The sequence below is a fragment of the Podarcis filfolensis genome (genome assembly GCF_964270895.1).
Source record: "Podarcis filfolensis genome assembly, chromosome: W".
In the NCBI taxonomy this organism is placed as follows: domain Eukaryota; kingdom Metazoa; phylum Chordata; class Lepidosauria; order Squamata; family Lacertidae; genus Podarcis; species Podarcis filfolensis.
Genome location: NC_139619.1, coordinates 18,538,186 through 18,561,093, shown reverse-complemented (window position 1 = coordinate 18,561,093; position 22,908 = coordinate 18,538,186). Strand labels below are relative to the sequence as shown.

General features: G+C 47.8%; 1 protein-coding gene across 1 annotated transcript; it reads right to left on the bottom strand.

The window, feature by feature from the left end:
• Positions 1 to 12,343: 12,343 nt before the first annotated feature.
• Positions 12,344 to 20,898, bottom strand: LOC310753849 (zinc finger MYND domain-containing protein 19-like). The gene is made up of 6 exons (XM_083595210.1): positions 20,533 to 20,898; positions 19,220 to 19,279; positions 16,370 to 16,476; positions 14,979 to 15,119; positions 14,279 to 14,459; positions 12,344 to 13,049 (listed from the first exon to the last, which is right to left on the bottom strand). The coding sequence occupies exons 1-6, from the start codon at positions 20,581 to 20,583 to the stop codon at positions 12,906 to 12,908; spliced, it is 684 nt and encodes a 227-aa protein (XP_083451336.1). The 5' UTR covers positions 20,584 to 20,898; the 3' UTR covers positions 12,344 to 12,905.
• Between the last annotated feature and the right edge of the window lie 2,010 nt (positions 20,899 to 22,908).

Genomic DNA, 22,908 nt, shown 5'->3' with positions numbered 1-22,908 from the left:
TCCTGACTCAGCCATAGAACTAACGGGCTATACAGTGTTCCGCCATGATAGAACAGAGGACTCTGGTAAAAGAAGGGGGGGAGGTTTGTGTGCATACGTGAATAACAGCTGGTGCACAAACCACGCTGTGATAGCTAGCCACTGCTCTCCAACTGTGGAATTTATGACGCTTAAATGCAGACCTATATATATCCCCCGATAATTTACAGCAGTACTGATAACTATAGTATACATTGCACCTGATGCGAACACCAAAGAGGCAATGGGTCTTCTGCATGATGCCATTAGCAGACAACAAGGCAAGTATCCCGAGGCTGCATTTCTTGTATGCGGGGATTTCAACCAGGCAGATTTGAAAGTGGTTCTACCTAAATTCTATCAACACATAAAGTGTGCAACCAGGGGAGAAAAGACTCTGGACAGGCTGTATACAAATGTCAAACAGGCCTATAAGGCCGAACCATTGGCACATCTAGGCCAATCTGATCATGTGTCCCTGCTCCTGACTCCTGAATATATTCCATTGAGGAAACGGACTCCAGCTATAAAGAGGGATATTACAATATGGCCAGCTGAAGCATCCCAACAACTACAAGACTGTTTTCATGACACCGATTGGGAGGTATTCGCCCAACAGGATATAGAGACTCATACTGAGCAAGTGTTGGACTATATCAGGTTCTGCACTGACAATGTAACACAGAGGCGCCGGATAAAGATCTACCCAAACAGGAAGCCCTGGATGACAAGGGAGGTCCAGGGGTTGCTAAAGGCAAGAAATACTGCTTTCAGAAGTGGAAATAAGTCGCTGTACAGCTTAGCTAGAGCGGATCTAAAGAGAGGTATCCGTGTAGCAAAGGAGGCGTATAGACAGCGGCTGGAGAATCATCTACAAAGTAACAACACCAGGCAGGTGTGGCAAGGTGTACAAGAATTAACAGGGTATAAATCCAAGGATTCCCTGGCAGACGAGGGAGGGGCATCCCTCGCAGAGGATTTGAATGCCTTTTTTGCCCGTTTTGAAGTAACATCTGCAGCAACACCTGCTGAGGCTTTACCACCACCACCACCACTCCCTGGGAAGGCCTTGCCATCATCACTACCATCACCATCATCAGTACAAAGGAATGTAGCAGTCTCTGTGGAAAAAGAAGAGATGAGGAAGGTGTTGAAGGGAATCAACCCAAGGAAGGCCACAGGGCCAGATGGGGTAGCTGGAAGGGTATTGAGATACTGTGCAGATCAACTAGCAGGAGTTTTCACTGGGATTTTAAATCGATCCCTAGCCCAGGCTATTGTTCCATCCTGCCTAAAGTCCTCTATTATCGTTCCAATAGCAAAAAAACCTAACCCGGAAGATCTGAATGACTTTCGTCCAGTAGCACTCACACCTATAATCATGAAGTGCTTTGAAAAGCTGGTACGAAATCATGTCATTGCCTGCCTACCAGAGGGACTGGACACATTCCAATTTGCTTATAAAACAAAAAGATCGACAGAGGACGCTGTGGCGATTGCCCTCCATGCCGTCCTTGCACATTTGGAGCAGCGGGGGGGTTATGCCAGACTGCTTTTTTTAGATTTCAGCTCGGCATTTAATACCATTCTACCACAACGTCTGATGTCTAAACTGGAAGATCTGGGGCTTCCGTTATCACTTTGTGGGTGGATACTGGACTTTTTGTCAGACCGCTCCCAGAGGGTTCGGTTGGGCCCTTATACCTCTAAAATGCTTAAGACTAACATAGGAACACCACAGGGATGCGTACTCAGTCCGCTCCTTTATATTCTCTACACGTACGATTGTGTCGCTGCTCACCCTAGTAATAGGGTTGTCAAATTTGCAGATGACACAACCGTGATTGGGCTCATCCCTGAAAGGGAGGGTGAAACGGACTATAGAGATGAGGTGGAGCGGCTGACAGAGTGGTGCAGAGCTAACAACTTGCTCATAAATACAAGGAAGACAAAGGAGCTTGTGGTGGACTTCAGGAGACAGAAGAGCAATATCCAGCCACTTTTGATTGATGGGGTCTGTGTGGAGAGGGTAACAACGTTCAGATTTTTGGGCATTGAATTACAAGAGGATCTGTCCTGGAGTGTCAACACAAGGGGGCTTGTGAAGAAGGCGCAGCAGAGACTGTACTTTTTGAGAATTCTAAGGAAAAACCATCTTCCGCAGAAACTGCTGCTTGCCTTCTATCACTGTGCCATTGAGAGCGTGCTCACTTATGGCTTATGTGTGTGGTACGGAAGCTGTACTACCCAGGACAGGATGGGGTTGTGCAGAGTTGTTAAGGCAGCAGAGAGCATTGTTGGCTGCCCACTTTCCACCTTAGAGCAGATTTATGCCACAAGGTGCCATAGGAAGGCACTGGACATAGTAAAAGATCCATCGCATCCTGGTCACTGTCTCTTCGAGCTCCTGCCGTCGGGACGGAGATACAGGACGATGAAGACAAGAACGAGCCGTCTTAAGAACAGCTTCTTCTCCAGAGCGATCTCAGCCCTGAATGGGAAGCCTGGACTTTGAAAGTCATCTAATCTTCCTTGCTGTACTATACTGTATTGTTTTAATTAGTGTTTTTATGGAGCAGTCAAGTAATTTCGTTGTCCCTGAGAGGGGGCAATGACAATAAAGATATTATTATTATTATTATTATTATTATTATTATTATTATTATTATTATTGGCTAATTCCGGAATTCTACTGTAAGCCAATCAAGTTGTGGATTCACTTCTATCTGGAGCATGATTGGGTGGTTCCTGCCAACCAATCATACTGCTGCATTGTTCTAGGACCAATCAGACTGCTGCATTCTGAATCCTATTGTTCTAGGACCAATCAGACTGCTGCCTTTTGGATCCTATTCAACTCAGTACATAACACCCCTCCCCTCTAAGTTCCAGTCCTGCCCGGGAGGTCGCATTCATAGTCCTCGAGGTACGCCGGTGGCCTACGTGTGCGTTGCGGCCTGGGGTGTTCCCTGGTCCGGGGTTCAGGTTCTGGCTCATGTTCCAAGGATGCTGGCTGTGATGGGCCTGTTTGGTCTGGTGCAACCGGCTCGCTCAGTCGTGGTTCTGGTTCCAGTGTCCTTTCGGCCTCGCGGGTCCTCTCTGTATTTACTGATTCTGCCTCTCCTGCTGGCCCCTCCTGCTCTATGGGCCTCACTGCCCCTCTGTTCCCTTGGGACTCCTCTGACCTTTCCTCCTCCTGGTTTTCTCCCGGGAATCATCGCCGTATCTGGTCGCAGTGGCGGCGCCAGCATTGCCCCCCATCCGTTAGCACCTCGTACGACACGGGACCAGTGACCCTGGTGACTGTGGCAGGTACCCATGCTGGGCCTGCCCCAAAATTCTTTGCGTACACTGGGTCCTGGGCCTCGAAGGTCCGGGGGTTCCTGCCTTCCCCCACCACTACCTCATCCTGAGCTCTATCGGGGTGAAGGCGGTCCAATCTGATTGCAAGGCGCCGACCCATTAGTAGTTCAGCGGGGCTCCGGCCAGTCGTTGAGCTGGGGGTGCTGTGTTGTGCTAGGAGGAATGTGGCAAGGCGGTACTCCCAATCCCCTTGCGTCATGCGGCGAAGGGTGTCCTTGGTGGTCCGCACCATGCGTTCTGCTTGGCCATTGGTGGCAGGGTGGAATGGCGCCGAACGGATGTGGCGGATGGCGTTCTGTGCTGTGAAGGTTTGGAATTCTCCTGACGTAAATGCAGTCCCATTGTCTGAGACGAGAGTGTCAGGGAGCCCGTGGGTTGCAAACAGCCTGTGTAGTACCCGGATGGCTGCGGACGTAGAAGTGGACGGTACCAGTGCGACTTCCAGCCATTTGGTGTAGGAGTCCACCACTATGAAGAATGTTTTCCCCTGAAAGGGGCCAGTGAAGTCCACATGCAGGCGTGACCATGGTGCTCGGGCGGACTCCCAGGACTGGACTGGGGCCCTTGAGGGATCTGGGCGGGATTCTTGGCAGGCCTGGCAGTGTTTGACCCAGGCCTCTATCTCTCCGTCGATCCCCGGCCACCACACATAACTCCTGGCAAGGGCCTTCATTCTTACTACCCCTGGGTGTGTCTCGTGTAGGGCTGTGAGGACCCTTTTGCGGAGGGGCTGGGGAACAACGACCCTGCTTCCCCATAACAGGCACCCCTTGTGGGCCGACAGTTCATGTTTGCGGGTTGTGTAGCCGGCAAATTCTGGCCCGGGGCTGCTGCTGGGCCATCCCCTCCACACCCAGTCCAGGACCCGGGAGATGACCCTATCTTTCTTGGAATGGTGTGCAACTTCTTGTGCCTGAATGGGGCGGTCGGGAAGCAGCTCCAGGCTCATAACCTCTTGTGCAGGTGCTGGGTCGGGGCCTGTTTCCGGTAGTGGTAGCCTGCTGAGGGCGTCCGCATGGCCCATCGCCTTCCCAGGGCGGTGAATCAGTGCATACTGGTAGCTGGCAAGGAAAATTGACCACCTGAGGACACGAGGAGACAGCACTTGGGGGGTCTGCTTTTCGGGGGCAAACAAGCCAAGCAAGGGCTTGTGGTCAGTCAACACGGTGAAGGGCCGCCCGTACAAGAAATCATGGAATTTTTTTACTCCCTTCACGATTGCCAGACCCTCCTTGTCGATTTGCGAGTAGTTCCGCTCGGTTGCGTTGAGTGTCTGGGAAAAGTATGCCACCGGTACCTCTCTTCCATCCAGGAGTTGGTGTCCCAGGACAGCGCCAATGCCATAGGGTGAGGCGTCGCATGCTAGCACCACCGGCAGCCTCTCGTCGAAGTGTGCCAAGACCGAGTTTGAGACAAGCAAGTCCTTGACTGCCTGGAATGCGGCCTCCTGGCGCTGGCCCCACACCAAAGGGGCCCGCTTGTCCAGGAGTCTGTGTAGGGGCTCCGCTACCGCCGCCTTGTGGGGAAGGAAGGAATGGTAAAAGTTCAATAGTCCCAAGAAGGCCTGAAGTTCAGTCTTGTTCTTGGGCGCTGGGGCATCACAAATGGCCCGTACCTTGTCCCCAGTCGGGTGGACCCCTTCTGCGTCCACCATAAATCCCAGAAAGTCCACCTGAGGCACTCCTAGTAGACATTTTTCCCGCTTCACCTTGAGACCCGCCGTCTGGAAACGGTGCAGAACGGTTCGGAGGCGGTCCTCAAACTCCTCTGGTGTGGGCCCGGCAATCAACACATCATCGAAGAAGGGGGTGACGCCAGGAATCCCTTTAAGGAGAGAGTCCATTAGATTCTGGAATATGCCTGGTGCCACGCTGACACCGAATTGCAGCCGCTTTACCCTGAACGCTCCTCTGTGCGTCACAACCGTCTGTGCCTCTGCTGTGGCCTCATCTACTGGCAGTTGTTGATATGCTTGGGCCAAGTCCAGCTTGCCAAAAATTTTCGACCCAGCCAGGGTGGCAAGGACATGGCTGACCACTGGCACTGGGTATGCATGGGCCGTGAGGGCCTTGTTTATGGTACATTTGTAGTCTGTGCAGATGCGGACCGAACCATTCGGCTTGACGGGTGTGACGATTGGGGTTTCCCAGGGGGCATTAGGCACCGGCTCCAGCACTCCTTGCTCCACGAGTCGGTCCAATTCCTCGTCTATACGGGGTTTCAGGGCGAACGGGACCCGGCGGGCCTTGAGCCTGACTGGTCGTACTGCGGGGTCAAGCTGTAGAGCAATGGGGGGGCCCGTATACTGTCCCAATTTCCCATCGAAAACCCCCGGAAATTCCTTGCATATGGCGTCCACGTCCACTTGTAAGGTAGTATGGTTCACCCCGGTGACGGCTAGCCCCAGTGGTCCAAACCATGCCAATCCCAGTAAGCTAATGTAGGGGCCCTTGACCACAAGCAAGTCCAGTTGCCGCGTCCGCCCTCGGTATTGCACCCTGAAGGTCCCCACCCCCATTGTGGGGACCTTACGTTTCTGGAAGTCCCGGAGGGTGAATGGGGCCGGCCTGAGTTTGGGACCCCCAGTAGGACACAGTTTCCTTAAGGTCCTTGCCGAGATTATGGATAGAGTTGAACCCGTGTCAAGCTCCATGCGGCATGGGCCCCCCTCTATCTGTACCTCTACATAAATTTTCTCTACGTTGGGGTGGGGCAACTGGTATAGCTGGGAGTCCGTGAGCTCCGTCGAGTTGCCTTGGTGTGTTGGGCCCCGGGACCTGGGGCTCTTGGATTGGTCATCTGATGCCTGGCGTCGGGTGGGCCGAGCTCGACACACCCGGGCGATGTGTCCCAATTTTCTGCACTGCCTGCACTCTGCGTTGCGGAAACGGCAGGTCCTCCTCTCGTGACTTTCTCCACAGCTTGCGCAGTTCCCTCCTTCTCGTCGAGGCAGCTGTGGTATGTGGGCTGCTTGAGTGCGCTGCTGTACTCGGTGCACCTCCTCCCTGTTGGATCCTGAGTCGTCGGTGAGGTCTTCGTGGTGGACCCTCGGTTGGGACGGCTGCCTTGGCCGTGCCTCTTGCGTTGACCTCTCGGCAGCTTCCGTTGCCAGGGCCTCCTCCAGAGCGACCTGGAACGTTAGGTCCTTCTTAGCGTAGAGGCGTCGTTGCAGCTTCTCATCCTTCAGGCCACCGACGAGGCGGTCACGAAGCATGTTCTCCAGCTCTGAGAAGTTGCAGAACCGGGCAGCTTGGCGGAGAGAGGTCACAAACCCAGTTATGGTTTCCCCAGGGGCTTGCCGCTTTGCATAGAAGGCATTTCGACGAGCCACCACAGAGGGCTGTGGCGAAAAGTGCCCCTTCAGCTGTTCCATTATTGTTTTGTATGGAACAGTAGCGACGTCTTCGGGTGCAAGGAGAGCCCGGGCGATTTCAAACGTCTCCTCTCCGCAGATGCTGAAGAATATTGCCCTCATCTTGGCGTCTTCTTCATCGGTGACCCCTTTGGCTTCTAGGAGGAAGGTGAAACGGGAGGCGTACGCTTCCCAGTCTCCAGATGCTGGGTTGAACGGCGAGAAGCTGCTGTCGGTTGCCTTTCTGAGTTCCTTGTGTCCCGGAGCTGAAGCCTGGATACACGGTGCAAGGCAGCGGTGCGGCAGGTGGCGGTGCTGCGGTGCTGTGTGTGGCAGTCAGCTCAGCGGGATCCCACCTTCGTCGCCAGTGAAATATACTCAGAGTCGCAAAATGATTTCATGCTCTTTATTCAGCTCATAGTGGTGAAGAGGAATGAATGAATGAAAGTCCCCTCAAAGTATCTGCTTTATATACATTATTTACACAATGGGCTGCACATGATTGGCTAATTCCGGAATTCTACTGTAAGCCAATCAAGTTGTAGATTCACTTCTATCTGGAGCATGATTGGGTGGTTCCTGCCAACCAATCATACTGCTGCATTGTTCTAGGACCAATCAGATTGCTGCATTCTGAATCCTATTGTTCTAGGACCAATCAGACTGCTGCCTTTTGGATCCTATTGTTCTAGGACCAATCAGACTGCTGCGGTTTGGATCCTATTCAACTCAGTACATAACAGTAGCCATATATCAGACAGTTAACAATTGGCCTTTGGAATCCACCCAATCCCCCCTTCGGGCCCTAGAGGGGGGCTGCCAGACATCCATTTAGCCCTCTCTCTCGCTCATAGTAAAAAACTTCTTTTTGCAAACAGTTGTATATATAATATTGTTTCCAGTCTTTATGACCAACCACCAGTTAGCTCCTGTTTCTCTTAATCAGGGAAGTATTTCAGATATTCCATAAGTGTGTGGTGGGTAGAAGCCATTTTGTCCTTTGTTCTTTGTTTTCGTCTTTAACAGGCATTTCAAATCTTAGAAGAAAAGCGGCTGCGAATAGGTCCCAATTATATATGAAAGTCCATCTGTACTCACTTTTTGAAGAGCAATTTAGGTTCTTAATGAGGCCTGGCATGCAATACGAATTGTTAATGTTAGAGGAAGAAGAAAAAAAACATACCAAGCCCCTCCAGATTCCAAACATCATGATGAGGATCTCTTTGAAGTTCAATCTTTTGCAGCAGAGACTGTACATACTGCAGGTTTTTTCCCAGCTTCGTCAGTTCAGAGCGTGTCTGTTTGTTTTCCAAATCTTTATATTTTCCCAAACAGATGCGTCCGGCTATGGGGTGGCGTTGCAGGAGTGTCAGTCCGTCCCTTGCTCTGTGACCCAGTGCCCCTGCCGTCTGCCACATCGGCAATCTGGGGCAAACCGCGGGTCGTCGAGACAGTCCTCCCCTGCCCTGGGAAGGCTGCCAGGGCTAATTACCCCCATATCAGCCCTGAATTATCGGAACGGCTGAGGTCCGATCGTGTGGGATCCGCCATTTTCCACCACCGGAAACAGGAAGCCAGGGATTGTTTTTCTCGATTCTCTGCCGTTTCACCTTTTTGCAAACCGCTTTGAGGGATTATTTTTGTGTAAAAAAACGACAACACAATCAGGTGGTGCATTCAATTTTATTTAAAAAACAAACAAACAAACAAACAATAAAACAAAACAAAACAAAAGATATAAAAAAATATTGTTTTAAATGTTGAAACCTGCCCTAGGGACCTTAGGGTTAAGGACGGAAAATAACAACAACAACAACAACAACAACAACAACAACAACTGTGGGGGTGCAAATATCCAGAGTGTGGAGGTCAGGTGGGATTGCTATGAGGAATTATGAAATATGGAGCGCCCCATTGTGTCCGCAATGAAAGCATTGCGTTGACTGGGCTTGATTAATTGACAATAATTTCTGATCAAATCCCACAAGCCTCTGCACCTCTGCCATTTGCTTTCTCTACGCCTGACAGGCACGTATAAGCATTCTAAATACACAGGCCAGTTGCTTCACCAAGCATCCTGGGTCATAAAGATAGAAGGTAGCTTTGATGTAGTTTGTTAATCTTTAGGTAGATCTTAAGGGCCAGGAAGAGAGTTCACAAGGAGATGGTAAATACCCTTTCCTTGCCATCCTTCCTTCCTTTCCTGCCTGTTTATGACCTCCGGGGTTTTGCTGAATGCATTCCTCCTTTAGTCCTGTTTTATTTACTCTCAGATATGTATGCATGCTCAATGTAGTCTTTTGTAGTTAAAAGGTTTTCTTCTGATCTGACTTTTTCCCACGTGGGTTTTTTTTAAATGCTCAGAGAATATCTGATTGGTTCTTACGAACACTGTATAAAAAGTTCTTTTTTGAATAAAACGACCTGGGCCAAGGGGTGGACAGGATTATTATTGGCACTTCCTCCCAGAGTCTTGCTGGTCAAGCCTTGTGTGTATTTTTATTAATCAGAGTCCAATCCTTCCTTGCTTTTGGGACGCAACAAACAACGGTGGTGGTGGTGAAGATGGTGGAGAGAAAGGTGGCCCAAGTAGCCGGGCGAGTGAGCCCTCCCCACAATGGCCATCTTCCTAGACCGAGGGAGAGGAGGAGACGCTTCAGGTCGTCTCAGGCCTGGAGAGGAGGAGGGAAAGGCCGGGGGGGGGGGCAGCGGTAGCGAGCGAGAGATCGTCCTGGCCCAGCCTCGTCTTCCCTTCCCAGCCGCCACCTCGCCTCATTCACTCCCCTCAGAGGCGGGGAGAAGATTGTGGGGTGGCTGCCGCGTTTCCGCCTCGCCTCCGTCGGGAATCGGGACGGCCGTGGGGGGCCTGAGGTGGGGCGTGCTGTGGTGCTGATGGGGAGGCTGAGAGGGGCTTCTTCACCCTTGACCCACGGATAGCCTGCATGATGTTTCTTTGTGTGTGTGGGGGGGGGGGAAACGGGGTGGAGGATTAAGAGACGGCCCCCCCACACACACACCTTATGTGGGGCTTTCTTGATGTCTAGTGTGTGGGGTGTGTGTGTGTGTTAAAGTTTCTGTTTGTTACCATGTTATGTATTTTTGTGTTTTAATATTGCAAAAGCGCTGTGTGTTCCTCAGATGAAGGGCAGTCTAGAAATGTCATAAGTAAAAATAAAATTGTGTTAGGCTCTGCTGTGTGAGGAGTGCGTTGAAAGAAGGGGAGTTTTAAAGTCTCTTTCTCATGGATTTCAGGGTGACTGAAGTACAGTAAGTTGGTCAATCAATAAAGATTGACTTTTAGTCACTCAAGTATCCCTTTGGTAAAGGGTGGGAGAGAAAAGTGACACATTTCCCTTGTTCAATATAGCTACAGGCAAAACACAGAAATAAGTGGCCAGATTCAAGTATACCCAAGAAGCAATGATTTCCTTTGACTGATAAGTCTTGAAAAACAGGCTCAAATTGGGGGCACTTCAGGGTAGAGAAACATTGGCCACTGTCAGGAGAGCCTAAACTAGCATTCCACAACATTGCTTCTGCAGAAGACAGTGATGACCACCAATTTAATGTGTAAAAAAAAAAAAAAAGGATTAGAGACAAATTCAGAGAGGCAGCCATTGCTGGCTACTAGCCACAATGCCTCTATGCTCTGCCTGCTGTCAAAGGCGGGAAGGCTTCTGAATACCAGCGGGTGGAAACCAAAGGTGGGTAGAGTGCTTTTGTATTTGAGTCCGGCTTGCATCAGGTTGGCCACTGTGAGAACAGGATGATGGAGCAGATGGCCTGATCCAGCAGTCTCTTCCTATGCTCTTAATCTCGTGCCCTCCAGCTGCTTTGGACTACAACACTCATCAGCCCCAGCTGGCAGGGCTCAGTTGATTTAAGCTCTAGTCCAAAATGGCTAGAAGATGAATAATCATGGAAAGCTGCCTATAAACCACTCTAAGGTTGCAGTACAGGCCTGCCCAGCAACTACAGTGGTACCTTGGGTTACAGACGCTTCAGGTTACAGACTCCGCTAACCCAGAAATAGCTTCAGGATGAGAACAGAAATTGGGCCACGGCGGCAGCAAGAGGCCCCATTAGCTAAAGTGGTACCTCAGGTTAAGAACCGTTTCAGGTTAAGAACAGACCTCCGGAACGAATTAAGTTCTTAACCCAAGGTACCACTGTACTTTTATTGGTGGGTCACACGTCTATGCCACCACCACCCCAGCCCACAGTGAAATGCCAAAAACCCTCCTAGTTGTTACTGCATCCACATCTAACATCCATGTTGCTGCTAGGAGGGCCACAAGGAGCCTGGCTTTTCAGTTACTGATCCCCACACTATAGATAGATGAAAAGGATAGGTTCCTACTCTGGACTTGGAAACTGGCCTACCTGGACTTACCTGCCTTGGATCCAGATATCAATCAGCAACACATGGGCTCATTGTGGCTGGGTAGAGGTAGTCTCAACAGGAACCATGCTCTCCCCATGATTTGCATGGATGGGGTCTTCTATGTTTGCACACAAGAAATCAAGCCCACCTTACACTAAGGGTCAAATATCAGGTCTGTTTCCACTTACTGCTGATGGTGGTAAACAATTACATTCTTCCACCCATCTCCAATTCTGAGCCATATATTGGTATGGGCATAAATAGAACCTGCCACACAGACACCTGGTTTTAAGTCAAGTGTCTCATGGAGTTCCACACATAGATACGTGCAGAGTCACTTAGTTTTTGCAACTTTAAAATACCTTGCTTTGAGAAATGTAGTGGCATCCCTTCACTGGACCACTGGCCTGTCTCAGAGAATACACAACTTATTCTACCTACTTAAACTACTCAAAGCAAGGTGGCCTTTTAAAAAAAGTCTTACACTACTTTTAAAAGGTTTAGGTCTCCAGAGGCAGGAATGAGGAATCTGTTGCCTTCCAAACGTTGTTGGGCTACAACTCCCATCATCCCCAACTATGCTGATTGAAGCTGATGAGTCCAACTACATCTGGAAGGGCAGATTCCCTATCCCTAAACTCGGGGTAGGTGGGGGGACAGAGGAGAGATGTGGAGGGGCAGCCACCAAGTAGGTATGCAAGAGTACGGCAGAGAGTCATGGTTTGGCACATAGATGCTACAATAAGAAACTATTCCCTGTTCATCTTAAAAGATTACAGCAGGACAAAAGGGCAGGGGAGGACTAACAATAATGCTGTACTGGCCTAAATTCAACAGTGACATGCCAATACAGAATTTCCTATGACTGTACGCCTTTCAATGAGAAACAGGGTCATCAGTCACCAATCCCGAACCTCTGCTCATGGAAGCCTGCTTGCACCTTCACCTTACTGCCCATGGTTCCTTGTGGAGTGGTGGAAATATCATTAGGAACTATGATAACCAGGATGGGGGGGGGGCATGATTGCCTCTACAAACAGATGGGGAAGAACAGTGATGGGAAGCAGCTAAGCAGCTCAGCGGCTTTTGCAATCTTCAGAGGAAAGTGTCACTCATGGGGGTGGGGTGGGGGGACAGACCAGCAACATGCTGTTGATGGTGGTGGACAATCATTCACAGCTGCTCAAGTTTTTAAAAGAGCAAAAAAGGCAGCCAATCCATTCCACCCTTTACTTGCAAACACAACTTTCCATGCAGAGTTGTTCAGATTTAACTGCTGATGTTCTGAGCTAGCTCCCCAGGCCTTCTCCTAGCCACAGGGGGAGCAAAAGCTTTTTTTTTTTTTGTTTCCCTTTTTGCTACTGGACAGTTATTTCAACCAACAATGTGTTCTCACTTGAACATTACAGTAAATGAGTCCTATGTAAGAGACATTCTAACAAAAAAACAAAACAAAACAAAACCTCTGTACATAACTTTACAAACATATTAACATATAAATAACAGAAAGCTTCCAAGCAGGAGAGCTTCCCCAGTAGTCTTTTTTTTCTTTTTTCTTCAGACGTTTTCTTTTTTTAACACTGGAAGGGAAGAGTCAGTACCTTTCCTCAAGCATCACAGGGATTGGTTTGTCTTTTTATATATATAAAAAAATCTCTCCTCTCTTTCTCTCTCTCTCTCCTTTTTGTCAGTGCCTCTGGCTTCAAGTGAGCAGTCCGTGCAAAGTGGGCAACTCCTCCTTAACCTTCTGGGAAGGTGCCCTGTGGGGCTAAGGCCTCAGCCAGCTGGTCATCGTTCTGGTCCAAGCTCTTGCTGAAAGACTCGCTTCTTCTCCCGACAGTGCTTCTTGTGGGCCGGCCAGTCTTTCTGCTGGCACTGCGAGCCGCAGTACCGTGCGACCTGGCACCGCCCACAGATGTTAAATTCACGTAACTGGAGAGAGGAGTACGGGACAAAAATCAGTATCCCTTTTCAGGGCCCCTAGAGAAAGAACCCCCCCCCCCAAAAAAAGCCAACCAAAAGGGTCCTAAGGTGGCCAGTCCCAGTGCAATCTTTGTAGGAACTAAAGCAGGCCTGGTCAGGATCTGAGTAGAACAGCCTGGGAACCCTACAAAATGCTGCCTTGATTTTCATTGTGGATAAAATATTATCCAGCCCCCACTGGTGCATTTCTCTTGTTTATGAACCTGAAGGTCTCATTATGAGTGTCTTCTTCTTCTTCTGCACCCCCACCCAATCTTACACATTCTGAATTCAATGGGACTGAGTAAACACATACAGGACTGCACTCTCAATTTATTTCCCTCATGGTCTACAACAAGGATAGGGAGCTGTGTCGCTCGCCACCCCCACCTCCTGCATTGGCCAGGTTGAATGGGGCTGAGGGAGTTTCAAGCTGCAGTTCCCCACCCCTGGGTTTATAACTATGGCTTTGGAACATAGAACACTACCTTACACCAAATCAGACTAGTATGGCCCAGTTCAGTGTACTGCCTATGTTGCACAGAAGCAGTGCTCCAAAGTTTCGAGCAGTGGTCTTTCACAGCTCTAGCAAGAGACTGAACCTAGGACTCAAAACCGATGCTCTCCTGCTGAGTTCGAGAACGCTTCTATATCCACAGACCTATTTATATATTTTCCTCCACAAAAGCATCCAAAACTGTCATCAGAGGAACAGATTCCCTTTGTACAGGTTATCTTTTCGGGTGACTTCTATCCATCCTTCTATACAACAAAGTTACTTCAGTGAGGTTTAAAACCAGAGCTGTTCATTTTGATCTTGTTTCCCCATGACCCTGTCCTAAGAAAAAGTGGGCTAGGAAAAGGGGGGTTGGGCCTATGCACAACACTGACTTTTCCACACCGAGAGGTAGGATGAAGGGTTATCCAAATAGAATGGTAGCACAGTCAGTTGTACTTCACAGAACACCACTGAGAGAGAGATGTGTCTGAAGCTTGGAAGCCGCTGGCCAGGATAACTATTTAGGCTAAAAACGGTGCAGAGAAATTCCTTGCAGGGGGTACAAAGAACACACTAGCTGTGCCTAAGGACTTTTTGGTTTTTTAAAAAGAAGCAACCACACTGAAGAGGGTGAACTTGCAGCAGCCAGCCTAGAACAGGGACGGTCTTATCCATGACTTGCTTCTGGTTTTGAACGCACCTGTTTCTCAATCACTGTGCAGGGAGGGTAGTGACATTCATAGTATGTGCACGAACTCTCCTCTTCTTCCACAACATCCCCATTAGCGTTATAATAGCGCGTCACATTCAGCACTGGAAACTGTTCCTCTATGGGGTCTGTGGGAAGCTGCTGGATCGCCAGCCAGTATAAGCTTTGTTCCCTTCAAGAAAAAACAGCAAATTAAACATTTCCGCAGCAAGCTTGTGCTGCACCATTGCAACATGTTAAAACTCCATCCCTCTCAAAGCAGAGAGTTGACAGTAGCCACAATCACAACATACCTTTAAAGGACTCTGATACAGCCTTAAATGGTTATGTCTTCCCCTAAAGAATTATGGAAACTTTAGCTTGTTAAGGGTGCTGAAAGTTGTTATAAGGCCCCTGTTCTCACTAGCAGACCAATTACTACAATTACCAGAGTAGTTTAACAACTGATTCCTCATTCAAGGGAACTCTTGAGAATTGTTGCTGTTTGAGTGGAATAAATAACCTAGGGTGGGAGACATATCCTCCCATCTAGGGCCAGGCCAGAGAGAACTTAGCACCACAGCTTCTTCAGATGCAAAGAAACACACATAAAAAATCATCAAGGGGCTATGCAAAGAAACACGTTCTGGAGTTGTTTGACTTCCAGCCCCTTTTGTCCCTCTTGCCTGTGACACTGTTATTGAGAGTTTACCTTTGTTTACTAGAGATTTCTTCGGCTTTGGGCCTCCATCCCCATGGAACCAATCGCAGGTTGTCTAGACGATTGTCCACTGTCACTGCATTCAAATGCATGACTTGAAAGCCAGGGGCGATGCCCCCCTGATGCCTCTCCCTGAAAGAGAAGACGAGCCACCTGCAATTCCTGAGAGGAAGAATTCTGATGCTTCTAGTTGCTTGGACTCCTATAATACATCATGGGCTGCCCTTGAAGGCAGTATGGAAACTCCAACATGCTCAAAGAGCTACTATCAGGGTTCTAACCGGGGCAGGTCATTGGAGACAACACATCTCAATGGATGCAAAAGAGCTTACCAAGCTTACTTTGACTTCAAGGTGCTGGGTCTGAAAATTTAAAACCTTACACGGCTTAGGACCCAAGGCATAAAGGACACCCACCCCCCTGTCCAGTTCTTAAGATCTTCTGCTGATGACCTTCTGCAGGCATCCCTGCAGTTAAGAGATAAATTGGGTGGTGATCAGGGGAAATGCCTTAGAAATACACCTGGCATCTTCTAGGTAGCAGGCAAATTCTTTCTTCTTTTAAGTCACCCAAGCTGTTAAAGGGAAAGGATCATAGCTCAGCAGTAGAGTCTCTGGATGTAGGAACCCTGGCTTCAAGTTGTGGGTAGCCCTCTGGCACTTGGATGGGTTGGCACATTTTGCATGCAGAAGGTCCCATGTTCAACCTCCAAGATTTCCAAGTAGAACTAGGAATGTCCCCTGCCTGAAACCCAGGAAAGCTGCTGCTGCTGCTGCTGTCAGTCAGCATAGACAGTACAGAGCTAGATGGATCAACCTCCTTCTAAATATATGGCAGTTTTGTATGTTCAAATTATAGAGAGAAAAAGGGAGGGGGAAAAGATACTTTAACACACAACACAGCCCACTTTCCTTTTACATGGTGGCTCAGTTTGTACATCACAGTAAACCTTAGCTAATGATTTACTGTGAATATATTTGTCTCCCCTCTGCTCATACTAGAAGAAAACAAACCATGATCCCTTGAGCTTAGAAGGTGTGTCCAAAGTAGGGACTACGGTTTGTTTCACTTCCAACAAATCACAATCAGAAAGCTAAAAACAAACATTGGCTACACACTGTGGGTTGTCAGGAGAAAATCAAACCACAACCCCTTGGTTTGGACACAATGCTAAGCCAGGGATTGTGGTTTGTTTCTTCCCACCATGAATGGGGAGAGGTAATACAGACGCTATCTGCTCATGCACAGCAAACCACGGCTTATGGCTTATCCTGACACGTGAGAGTTGCCATTATAGTGCCCATCTCCAAAGACTATACATACACATGCCTCAGCAGTCTGGAAACCTGCAGCTATGTTACCCCCTGCACAATGATACCTACCACAGTAACTCATGCAGCAGGCGTCCGAACCCTCTTCCTCGGTTTTTGTCAAATGCAAAGGCAAATATTCTAGCACCATTTCCATCTGCGTCGACCTCCATCCGAGCCTGGCCAAAGACAGAGAACACATCTCTTCATGCATTTTGTTTAAAATATTTGTACGCTCATCTAAAAATCATAGCAGCTTCAAATACGAAACAAAGTAAAATGTAAGTAAAACTATTAATAGACAGAAACGTAATGGTCATTAAAACAGAAAACTGCAAACCAAGTAACAGAAATGTTAATAAAAAAAGAAATAGCAAAATATTAAACACTTGGGTTAATAAAAGTTTTCTCTTGTCACATAAAAGATATTAAATGATGGAGCTATGCATATTATGACTAGGGAAAATGTTTCAGGAAAAGGGTGCCACCAGACGAGGGACTCTGTTCCCAGTCAACACTCTCCTAACATCTGAAGGCAGAGGCACTCTGAGTAGAGCCTCTAAAGTTCAAAATCAGTCAGGTCTATATCAGACAAGAGAAAGTGGGTCAATAATGGACATGGGAAATGTCAGATGAGATGCAAACTCTGCCTCAGGAACCCAGTTTATGTGCTTGAGTTAACAGACTCTATATAAGATCAGAGCCTTCTTGTTCAGTGAGTCTGAGGATATATATAAACCATGATGAGTCTCTAATTTTCCCCCAGACACCTCAAAAGCCTGTGCAGAACCTGTTGATATCAGGTAAATGAATGGGTGAAAGTGTAATGTCAGTGTATTTCAAATCTGCCGCTTTTCCAAGAGCAATACATTTTCTATGAAGCTCCCCAAACTCCAATCTAAAAATACATGAAACCTATATACAGGTGAAACTCGAAAAATTAGAATAACTTTTCCATGATCATTTCAGTAATTCAACTTAAAAGGTGAAACTAATATATGAGATAAACTCATGACATGCAAAGCAAGATATGTCAAGCCTTCATTTGTTATAATTGTGACATTATGGCATACAGCTGATGAAAACCCCAAATTAACAATCTCGTAAATTAGAATAGTAAATGAAATCAGCAAAACAAGGATTGCAAATAGAGCAACATTGGACGTCTGAGAAGTAGAAGCATGCATATGTACTCCGTACTTGGTTTGGGCCCCTTTTGCATCAATTACTGCCTCAATGCGGCGTGGCATGGATGCTATCAGCCTGTGGCACTGCTGAGGTGTTATGGAAGACCAGGATGCTTCAATAGCAGCCTTCAGCTCTTTTGCATTGCTCGGTCTCATGTCTCTCATCTTTCTCTTGGCAATGTCCCATAGATTCTCTATGGGGTTCAGGTCAGGCGAGTTTGCTGGCCAATCAAGCACAGTAATCCCATGGGCACTGAACCAGGTTTTGGTACTTTTGGCAGTGTGGGCAGGTGCCAAGTCCTGCTGGAAAATGAAGTCAGCATCCCCATAACGCTCGTCTGCAGAAGGAAGCATGAAGTGCTCCAAAATCTCCTGGTAGACGGCTGCGTTGACCCTGGACTTAATGAAGCACAGTGGACCAACACCAGCTGATGGCATGGCTCCCCAAATCAACACTTCACACTGGACTTCAAGCATCTGGCATTGTATGCCACCCCATTCTTCCTCCAGACTCTGGGTCCTTGGTTTCCAAATGAGATGCAAAAGTTGCTCTCATCAGAAAAGAGGACTTGGGACCAGTGAGCAACAGGCCAGTTCTTTTTTTTTTTTTTTTAGCCCAGGTAAGACGCTTCTGACGTTGTTTCTTGTTCAGGAGCGGCTTGACAAGAGGAATACGACATTTGAAGCCCATCTCCAGGATCCGTCTCTGTGTGGTGGCTCTTGATGCACTAACTCCAGCCTCAGTCCACTCCTTGTGAAAGTCCCCAACACGTTTGAATGGTCTTTTCCTGACAATCCTCTCCAGGCTGCGGTCATCCCTGCTGCTTGTGCACCTTTTTCTTCCACACTTTCCCCTTCCGCATAACTTTCCATTAATGTGCTTCAATACAGCACTTTGGGAACATCCCAAAGAACATCAGCAGACTTCCCCATGATTGTGCTTCCTACTGAACCAGACTGAGAGACCATTTAAAGGCTCAGGAACCCATTGCAGATGTTATCGATTGAATAGCTACTGCACCTTTTCACAATATTCTAATTTTCTGAGATTGTTAATTTGGGGTTTTCATCAGCTGTATCATCACGATTATAAAAAATAAAGGCTTGACATATCTTGCTTTGCTTGTCATGAGTCAATCTCATATATTAGTTTCACCTTTTAAGTTGAATTACTGAAATAAATGAACTTTTCCACGATATTCTAATTTTTCGAGTTTCACCTGTAAAAGAAAATGCATTCTAAAGTAAAGCTACTCCTGATTCTGCAAGTGAAGGACAACTTGCCTAGTTATCCTACTTCAGAGAACAGTTTGAGTCTTTGGAGAACTTGGTACTTTTCATATAAGTCCTCAAGTCCAAACCCAGATGTCTGGATCGGGCCAAGTCCTTTTATGACCCACATGCTGTATCAAGGGAAAATGCCTCCTCTTCTCTCTCTGCCAACTTATTCAGATAGTCATTACTGTATATGAGACCACTGGCTTTCATGAGTTTGCTTAAAGCAGGTTCCTTAGACAGTCAACCCTTCCTGTTTTTGATCTACCTAATTACTGACCATGTCAGGTCAGGGTTCATATGGAGAGCCACAGGTTCCCCATCCCTGATCAAGAGGAATAATAGCTGACATGTGGTCCTCCCAATGCTCTTCCGACCATTGGATATGCTGACTGGACCTGATGGGAGTTTGAATTCAACACTTGGAATGTGGAAATAAGGTAGATAACATGGTTCTTACCTCAAAAGAGTAACTCTCCACAAGTGGAATGTCTTGCTCATCAATCAGTGTGTACTTTGTCTAGAATAAAAAAGGAAGGATAATTAAATACTTTATATTGTGGATACTTTTCCAATCCCTAGCAAGGCACTCTTCGTTCATTTCAGCACAACAACACTTTAAGCTATTCCAGGGCACATCTTACACTGAAAAGAGAAGTTTTACACCTTAAATAGGTCATTCATCTGACCGCGCATACGTCACACACTTGTCTAAACCAGGGGAAAGATGCTCCAGGGTTAGCCTTGAGCATTCTGGGATCTCTACCTACCATTGTGTCCACAAGCCTTCTAGGAAGTCCAAATGCCAGAAAGGAGTGCACTGCCTTTCTCTTGCCTTTGGAAGTAGGAGAGGAGAGGAAGAAAGAACTGTAAAATGTAAGTTCTTGCTCAGAGACCAAAATCTGCAACTGAGAGGGGCAGCTCTGGCCCAATATAATTATACCACACAAATCAGTTAGTCTTTAAAGAGCAGTTTTGTGTTTCAGTTTTTGCTACAACAGATTAACATACAAAACTTAACCCAAACAACCTGTAAAGCAAGACACTGCACCAAGTATTGGTACACATCCGTTGTGGTCCGTGTTGATTATTCCAAAAAACAAAAACAGAAAAGCACAACAACAAAAGAAAGTTACAGCAAGTATGTATAAAGAGAAATGTATCAAATCTGCACAAGAAAATAGGAAGCTACTTAGGATCAGGTCAGACTACAAATCCGTCAGTATCACCTAGTCTAACCAGTAGGCACACTCCAAAGCAGAAAGAAGCCTCTCAGATCACTTGCTATGTAACCCTTTGAAACTGCAGATGCCACCCATGTGCTCTGCCAGTGAGCTATGGACCCCTTTATAGCCTGAATACGAAGGATATAAAAAGAAATAAATCTCCCCATTTGAGGTCCACCAACGGGAAGTGCTCCACAGAACAGCTCATTACCCCTCTACAGGGAGAGATGCAAAGAGAGAGTAAAACAGAGAAAAGGGACCTAAACGAAAACCAGCCTCCCGCATCCTTCTACCTTTAATAATAATAATAATAATAATAATAATAATAATAATAATGGGATCATGGAACCCCAATGAACCCAGTGACGTCACAGAGGGGTCCTGTGTGACGTAACGGAGCAGGTCAGACGCGCGAGGGGGCGGTGATGTGATAGAAGAAGGGGCGCGGATCTGCCAACATAGAGCACGCTCGGGCACGGAAACACACGCACACCGCATACAGACGCGCAAATCCTATTTCTCCCACTCCGCGCCGCCCCACGCGCACCTTGCCGGCCACCCGGCCGAGCCGCACGATGCCCAACTTGAAGTCGGTCATGGCCTTGGCCTGGCAGGGAGCGGAGAGGAGGTGGGAAAGGGGAAAGCGGGAGGAGGAGAAAGAGGCGCAGGCCGGAGGGAGACCCCGATGCCACGCGCCGCCGCCTCGCGCAGGAGGATGGGAAGCGGGGGGCGGGGCAGCGCGCGCCGCCACCGCTGATGCTGCCCCTCTCTTCTGCCGCCGCCACCAACTCCTCCCCCCTCCCCCTCCAACCTGAAGCCGCGGCCCGCCAATCAGCGTGCTAGCCGCGGCGACGCGTCATTGATAGCCGCCCGAGGGCCGCCCGGCGCGACCGAGACGCCGCATCACGTGTCCGCCGGCAGCGGCCGATGACGCACATCGCGCTCGCGGGAATTCTCTCTCACTCCCGTCCGACGAATGGGCACGGCTGAGCACGCGATGAGAACCTCCCTCCTCCGCCTTTTAAAGGGCACGTCCCATATATATATATATATATTAAAAGAGAGAGAGAGAGAGCATTATGTGCGTGGTGGGGTATCCCATATTAGTGCACGTATAGTATATTTTAGCTTTGTCTGTTTATATAAATCCTGTACATATTACTTCGTGTCTATAAAAAATAAAATTTACGCCATATAAAGTACCTTAGTGTGCACCGATAAAATATATTGTGACATTGTTATAATAATTTTATACACACATTATGGACCACACTCCACAGAAAGCTAGTCCCTGTCCTTCAAAATTAAGAAATGCACCCCCAGTCCCTCTTACTACCAAGGAAATGTAATAAGCGAATAGAAAGTGAACCTACCCAGTTGATGCTGACAAAAAACTCCACATGCACACTGTATAAAATAATATGTTTCACCACCCCTCCCCTCCTTTTCTTTCCCATTTAACTCTAACCAATTTTAAATCTACCACTATGCTGAAGTTACCTTTCAGCCTTTCCTTGTCATCCTTTGGAATACAAATCTCTACACTTCCTGTGTTAAAGAGAATCCTTAACGAGTGCCTTGAGAATAAGGCTGACTTTCATTCACTCTTTCTGCTCAGTTGTGATAGCACCCAATGATATGTAAATGTAATGCACTAAGGTACCCGTTTAATCTTATTTGTTAGAATAGTTCTCGCATCTTCGTTTTCTTAAAAGTGTAACCTAGCCAGCACTTCACTCTGAAGTTTCAGAAACAAAGTTTGTTCTGGAGTCTGTGTAGTTTCTCATTTAGAATCTATTTTGCATTTAGCCTAGCAGTTTGAAAGCACGTCAAAGTGCAAGTAGATAAATAGGTACCGCTCCAGCGTGTCAGGATCTCCGCTCGGCCAAGCTGATAAAGCTCATCCTCCTCCAGCCGAGCCTTCGGAATCGCCTCCTGACGATAATAACGACCTGAGCCTTTGATGAGGCCTCAGGCACATTCCCATCCAGCAGAGAATCCAGGAAGGTAAGGCCAGGAAGGTAAATGGCATTTCCATGCGCTGCTCTGGTTTCGCAAGAAGCAGCTTAGTCATGCTGGCCACATGACCCAGAAAAACTGCCTGCGGACAAACGTCAGCTCCCTTGGCCAGTAAAGCGAGATGAGCACCGCAACCCCAGAGTCGTTCACAACTGGACTTAACTGTCAGGGGTGCTTTACCTTTACTTTTTTAAAGTTGCAGTCTATGCTTCCTCGGAAGCAAATTCCAATGAAACAGTAGAGCATATGCAAGAAGTAAATGTGAGATATACATTAAGTAGAAAATATGCATCTGCTGCCAAGTGAGAAGCTCCTGTCAGTGTTTGTAAAAAAAAAGAAAGGGTTCTGACCTCCCTTTGTCGCCTCAGCCTGGTCCTTGGACCCTTGTCGGCATAAAAGAGTCCACGAGAAAAGTATCCTTGCAGAGTTTTATTCTTAAAAGTCTTTGTGCAAAAGCGACTGACCAACTATACACATCAACACTACCAGCTCAGCTCAGCTTAGAAGATGCAGAAGATCCATGTTTATTGCGCAACAGGTTCAAGGCGAGATTGAACCCCGAGGATGGGGTGACATGAACTTTTAAAACTTCCCTCCATTCCCCATAACACAGTGCAGAAGCATCATCAATACATCATGGTTATATCATGAATACATTAAGAAAGGGTTGGGTTACACAGGATTAACATATGGAGGAGGGAGGGGGGGAATATGCAGAGTTGGGGATATGCACAGATAAGTACATCCTGAGTACCGGTGATGAGGGAACAATAGAGTCCAGGTTTGCAAAGTCTGTCACCTGGCACTGCCTGGAGGAAAGGCTTGGCAGGGTGATTTGACAGGATTAGGGTCTTCCTGAGTGTACGTGACATCTCACTTGGGGAATTATGGAGGACACCGGAGG